The sequence below is a fragment of the Helianthus annuus genome, chromosome 14 (genome assembly GCF_002127325.2).
Source record: "Helianthus annuus cultivar XRQ/B chromosome 14, HanXRQr2.0-SUNRISE, whole genome shotgun sequence".
Lineage (NCBI taxonomy): Eukaryota > Viridiplantae > Streptophyta > Magnoliopsida > Asterales > Asteraceae > Helianthus > Helianthus annuus.
Genome location: NC_035446.2, coordinates 29,025,379 through 29,032,003, shown reverse-complemented (window position 1 = coordinate 29,032,003; position 6,625 = coordinate 29,025,379). Strand labels below are relative to the sequence as shown.

Below are 6,625 nucleotides of genomic sequence, written 5' to 3'. Positions count from 1 at the left end.
CACCCGTTCATGTCATCAAAATATGGATATACCAAACTTTCCACGTTAACTAAAATTAATTATCTGAATCCACTTATCTTAAACCAAACTTAACATTTTAAAAATAACATAACCAAAAGAAAAGTTGATAGTCACTATCAATAATAATTTATTTATTTGAAAATAAAAAAAAAAAAAAACAATTCTCTAAACTCGGTGTGGCCATAGTCAATTTAAGCGAATTCATTCTTTCGTGCTCTTTCCTCGAAACTAACGTTTGTTCGCTACATTCGCGTCACTATCCCCTCCTTTTTTTCCTCTAGAATAATATTCTGTACCCTAACCCCATCAATATGAACAACAATCTTACACAAGAATGGTGTCTTCAATCAAAACCCACAAAAAACTCAGCATAAAAAGTTCATCAATTTCACTCACCCACTTCAAAACTAGTGTTCAGCGATGGATGAGAACAAACAGGGGCTGTTAGAGAGTCTAGAACGAGACAGAATGGCATCATCAGCGTTATTGCAAAACGATTGTGTTGTACGTGATGGTGAAAACAGGGGTTGTTTCAGGTCGACTTTTAGGAAATTTGGGGGTTTATGGGGGGTGTTGCGAACGGTGGTGGTTAGGGCTTACAAAATGGGGCGATCGGACCCGAGGAAAGTGGTGTTTTCGGCTAAGTTAGGGCTGGCGTTGTCTCTGATTTCGTTGTTGATATTTTGGAAAGAGCCGCTTCCGGATATTAGTGAGCATTATGTGTGGGCTATACTTACTGTTGTGGTTGTCTTTGAGTTCAGTATAGGTAAGTCTTGGTTGTGTTTTTGTTTATTTGATTTATTGTTTTAATTTGGGTGCTTGTGTTGTTAATCTAGTGATTTTGATGATGGAGGAATTGATATGGGTTTGGGTTTTTAGGGCTTAAAGTTTGAATCTTGATAGTGGTTTTCTAAATATGAATTTCTTGAAAAAGGTTTTTTTTTTTTTTTTTTTTTTTTTTTTTTTATAAATTTAGTGGTTTTGATGGAGGAATTGATATGGGTTTGGGTTTTGAGGGTCTGAATTTTTTTTTTTTAAACTTAGTGTTTTTCCAAATATGAAATTTGATATGAATTTCTTTAAAAAGTGTTTATTTATTTATTTTGTGTGGGGTGAGACTGTGAGAGTGATTGTGGTATTAAATAAGAGGTGGGGATATATTTGGGATGTGCAGACTTTGCTGCTTGAAATTTTTACATTGTTGCATAAATCGCTAGGTGCTCCCTAGTCGGTCAACTGGGGAGTTGAGAGTACTCGGCCTAGGTGGAGAGTACTCGAACATGTTTAATTATAAAGAAGTTAGTTTTTGGAAATTAAATGTATGTCAAATAACATAAATTTTATAACAAAATACGTGAAAATGATATTCATTTATTAATATGATAGGCATATAAATTATGAATATTTTTTTAAGTCACACTCGGCCCGAGTTGACTTACTAGATCCGATTCTGGACGAGTTGACCGCGTTTGATCGATTCCGAGTAATTAGGTGGAGTTGAAGAAAGTCGCCTCGGCAACCTACGTGTAGCGACTATTCAGGGAGTACTCGGAATTATGAGGATTCAAGAAATAATTGATTAAATAAGGGTATAGATGTACTTTCACTCTGTGTTAGCCTAGTGATTTCAATGCAGGATATTGATATGATTTGACTTTTGAGGGTCTGAATTTTGAATCTTGATGTTAAGCTAGTGTTTTTTTTTCAATATATGAAATTTGATATGACTTTCTTGAGGGGGTGGGGGTGGGGGGTGTGTGAAAGTGACTGTGATATTAAATGGGAGGTGGGGATAGATTTGGGAATATTGATTGTTCATGGTTCTGACTTTGCTGATTGAAGAAGGGTATAAATGTACTTTCACTTTGTGTTTTGATGATTAGTTTAGTTTTAAAAAGCATGACTCTGGCTGAGGTGCGAGGCGATCAGAAATATGCCTTGGGTCCTTGAGGCGGTGCTTCATGTACACGTGGGTCGAATAATGAAGTGAGCAAAACATTGAAGAGATTATAAATGGTTTACTAGATTAAGACGCTGACGTGTAAAAGAGACGAGGGAGATGCAGCTTTTGGGTGTACATAGATCAATGCCTTGTGTACGTGAAGCTCTCGCCTCACACCTTGGGTTTTGGGACCTAAACGAGTAAACGCCTTGAGCGCCTCATGTTTTTTAAAACCGAGAATCAAAGCTGTTATTTAGCCTTATAATAAGCAGAAGCAAGTTACTCAAGTATAGTTTAAACAAATGTTAGGAAACCTAATGGCATCCAAAATCAAGATAAATTGTCATAAATGTGTTTGTTTGCTTGGCATATAGGGTGGTGGGGTAGATAATGTGTGACCTGTTATACCCTATCCACATTTAAAACAAAAAATAAAAAAATTAGTCTTAAGATGTTCCTCTTTAATGTATATATTCTTTAATCTAATTTCAACGCGTTTCAAAATTTTCGGTTGATTATTATTTTATTGATATTCATGATATGAGGTGTTCTTCGTACCCGGGTTTTATGTCTCCTTGTTTTTTGTATTTTGACTGTTTCATACCCTACTTTTTTTATTGCAATTTTCGGGTGTTTGGATGTGTGATTAAAACTATTCATGATTATGATTTTATGGTTGTTAATTAATTAAAATAAAATAAAATATTCTTCGAGTCATAATAATCACTTGATTGGTTACTTATTATACAGGAGCAACTTTTAGCAAAGGATTTAACCGTGCACTGGGAACTTTGTCGGCTGGTGGACTTGCTCTTGCCATGGCTGAGTTTGCTCACTTGTGTGAACGCGCTGGGGAGCCATGGGATGAAGTTGTTATTGTCGTCAGCATATTTACCATAGGTAATCACCCTCATCTGATCAAACCAAACAGACCAGGTCTCATTGTGTTGACCCGAAACATTTTTTTGTCCAAAGTTTTAATTTTTATTTACTGGTTAATGTGTCAAATATCGTTCACAAAAATAGTTAATGTTTCAAATATGATTGTAGGGTAAGGATAGTGTAAAAAGGGCCTAAAGTGTGAGAAGTGTAAGAAGTGTATTATAACCTTATATATAATACTATATAACACCATATAAACACCGTATAATAATATGTAACACCATATAATACCATATAACACTATGTAACACTATATATCATTATATAACAAATATAACACTATAGGTTGTCTGATAGCATGTCTATGATAGATGTATAGTGTTATATTTGTTATATAATGATATATAGTGTAACATAGTGTTATATGGTATTATATGTTGTTACATATTGTTATACGGTGTTTATATGGTGTTATATAGTATTATATATAGTGTTATAATACACTTCTTACACTTCTCACACTTTGAGCACTTTTTACAGGATCCTCTACCTATGATTGTATAAATTGTATTATCTCAGTAATAATTCGTTATTTTGAAATAATTTATGTATGAGGTTTTGTGCATCAAAAATACACTTTGGGGGCATTTGACCCATCTTGTTCGTTCGATCGTTTTGTTTCAAGCTAGTTATTTGAGTGAAGTACACGGATGGTCCCTGTGGTTTACCAAAATCTTGGATTTGGTCCCTAGCTTTCCAAAAGTACACAGATGGTTCCTGTTTTTTTTTTTTTTTTGAACGGCAAATTTCTTTTATTCCATGTCGTCTATGGGACATGAACCCAAGACCTCCCTCTCCCAAGGTGTTTAAAGGCTTTGCCTTTACCAATGGACCACCACCCCATTGGTCACAGATGGTTCCTGTGGTCTGCACTTTGTAACATATTTATTCCCAACCAACAAATCTAAAGGTTTTAGCAAGTCCAAGTTAGGGACTAAATGCGTTACAAAGTGCAAACCACATGGACCATGCATGTACTTTTGGAAAAAGTTGGGGACTAAATGTGTTACAAAGTGCAAACCACAGGGGCCATCTGTGTAGTTTTGAAAAGTTAGGGACCAAATCCAAAATTTTGGTAAACCACACTGACCATTCGTGTACTGTAATCTAGTTATTTTTTTTACACATTTGACATATTAGTGATAAAACATAAATGGGTCTAAATTACCCATCTTTTGGTACTAGATTTGCATCTATGATGATAATTATATATATATTTCGTAATATCGCACATCTTTTGTAGGATCACTTGCAACTTATGCAAAACTTTATCCCACATGGAAGGCCTATGAATATGGATTCCGAGTGTTCACATTGACTTATTGTTACATAATGGCATCTGGGTATCGCACAAATGAGTTTATAGACACAGCCGTAAGTCGGTTTTTGCTAATTGCGTTGGGTGCTGGCGTCAGTCTGCTTGTGAATGTTGGCATCTATCCAATATGGGCCGGTGAAGATTTGCATAATTTGGTAGTTAAGAATTTCTACGGTGTTGCTAACTCTCTGGAAGGTTACTACATTCTGCTATTTAGTCTTTATCTTAAATTTTATTCAAGTGTTTCTTTTGACTTTAGAAGTATACCCCTTTTTTTATGAATTTTTTTTCTCTTTGGCTTTTTTTTTCAGGTTGTATTAATCAGTATCTTGATTGTGTCGAGTATAAAAGAATTCCTTCAAAAATCCTTACTTACCAGGCTCATGAAGATCGGCTTTATAGCGGCTATAGATCGGCTGTGGAATCTACAAGTCAAGAGGATACTTTGGTATCCAACACTTGAAACCTTGTTTTCTCCAAACTCACTTTTTGTTACTAATATATCACACATGATTCCCTGTTTTTGATCAAAGAAACCGAAGAATTCAGAAGTATTTTGAACTTAAAAAGTAATTTGTTTGACTTTGAAAAGTCAAAATATGTGATTTGGTATCTTACACTTCAAAACTTGTTTTTTCCAAAATTATATGTTTTGTCATGATTTCCCTGTTGATTTTAAATAATTTTAATTAAAGAAACGAAGAATTCAGAGCTATTTTGAACTTAAAAAGTAATTTGTTTGACTTTGAAAAGTCAAAATATGTGATTTGGTGTTTGCTTTTTTTTAGTTGGGCTTTGCTATCTGGGAACCACCCCATGGTGCTTACAAGAAGCATCATCCTTGGAGTAACTTTGTGAAAGTTAGCGGTGCTCTAAGACATTGCGCTTTTATGGTCATGGCATTGCATGGGTGCATACTATCTGAAATACAGGTATTTATGTGAAATCGTCAATTCGGTTTGTATATTATTACTAATCGATTATTATATATTATTGTTGTTTACCATGTTTTATGTAATGTGCAGGCCCCTGCAGATAGAAGACGGGTTTTTCGAGACGAACTTCAAAGAGTAAGCACAGCTGGTGCTAAAGTGTTACGTGAACTCGGTAACAAAGTCAAGAAAATGGAGAAATTAGGGACGTCAAATATACTCGACGAAGTTCTTAAAGCGGCTGAAGACTTGCAAAAAAAGGTCGACCAAAAGTCATACCTTCTTGTCGACTCAAACAGTTGGGAAATCGGGAAACCACCAATCGAGCTTCACGATCCACAAGATTTCTCAAAGATTGAAGACCCGTATGCATACCACGGGTACCACTCGTTTAGTGAAACACTGCTCGATCTTGGAAAATCTAGGAGTAACGAAAGTGGAAGTACGACGAATTTACCCTTTGAGGGAACAAATGGTCTACTGCACAGGTCATTGACCCGACAATTCTCGCTTAAACCTGAAAGAATGGTGATTCTAGATGAAGCGGATACTTACAAGAGCGCGAGTGTGCTTTCGTTGGTGACGTTTACGTCGCTTTTGATCGAGTTTGTTGCAAGACTTGGAAATCTGGTTGCGGCATTCGAAGAACTGAGTGAGAAAGCTAAGTTTAAGGCTCCACCAGTTGAGGGAAGAAGGGAAGATGAGGTTTGTGGAATGTGGACAAGGTTATGTAGATTTTTGAAGCCTAGAAATAGAAATGAGAACCTGTTAGTTTAGAAATGAGAATCTGTTAGTGTAGTTGGGAATAAATGGGGATGTTTCTATCTTTACCAAGTTTTCTCTACTTTTCTTCTTTCTTTTGTCGGTGGTTGTGATTTTAGGTGTAAGCGAGCTAAGCTCGAGTCTGGATCGTTTAGAGCTCTGTTTCTAAAGCTCGATTTTGGCTCATAAGTAAGTTTTTAAGCTAGGCTCGTTTTTAAACGCAGATTGTTTACCATCTCCGCATGAACACCACTGACCACTACCCATGAGACCAAGCGTAATGGTCTACTCCATGTTGGATCGATCCATGCCTCCCCCTCCAAGTCTGAATCCAGGGAGGGGGAGTGGTGGGGTGGTGATGGTGACGGTGACGCCTGCCTAGTTTGTTAGTGTTATATCTAAATAAGTTTTAGAGTTAACTTCCATTTTGCTCTATGTGATTTGGTCATTTTAACAGTTTTGCCCCAATAGTTTAAAAATAGTTATTTTCTTCCCTGATTTTTATAACTTATCGTCATTTTGCTCCCCATCTCTAACTCCTTCCAAAAAATCCATTAACTAGAAGGGTATTTTGGTAATTTTATAGATAAAAGCAAGGGCATGTAAGTCTTTTCACCTAAATAAATCTATAACTTGTTTATATACATGTATATAAGTAATTCTTTTTTGATCCCTCATCTTTCAACCACTCTTTCTACCGGCCACCAC

The 6,625-nt window shown here is 35.9% G+C and overlaps 1 protein-coding gene across 1 annotated transcript; it reads left to right on the top strand.

Annotated features, from left to right (window-relative positions):
• Window positions 1-219: 219 nt before the first annotated feature.
• On the top strand, window positions 220-6,011 carry LOC110908242 (aluminum-activated malate transporter 9). Its single transcript, XM_022153160.2, has 6 exons — window positions 220-787; window positions 2,714-2,863; window positions 4,149-4,418; window positions 4,535-4,671; window positions 5,012-5,155; window positions 5,249-6,011. The coding sequence occupies exons 1-6, from the start codon at window positions 442-444 to the stop codon at window positions 5,930-5,932; spliced, it is 1,731 nt and encodes a 576-aa protein (XP_022008852.1). The 5' UTR covers window positions 220-441; the 3' UTR covers window positions 5,933-6,011.
• The last annotated feature ends 614 nt before the right edge of the window (window positions 6,012-6,625 follow it).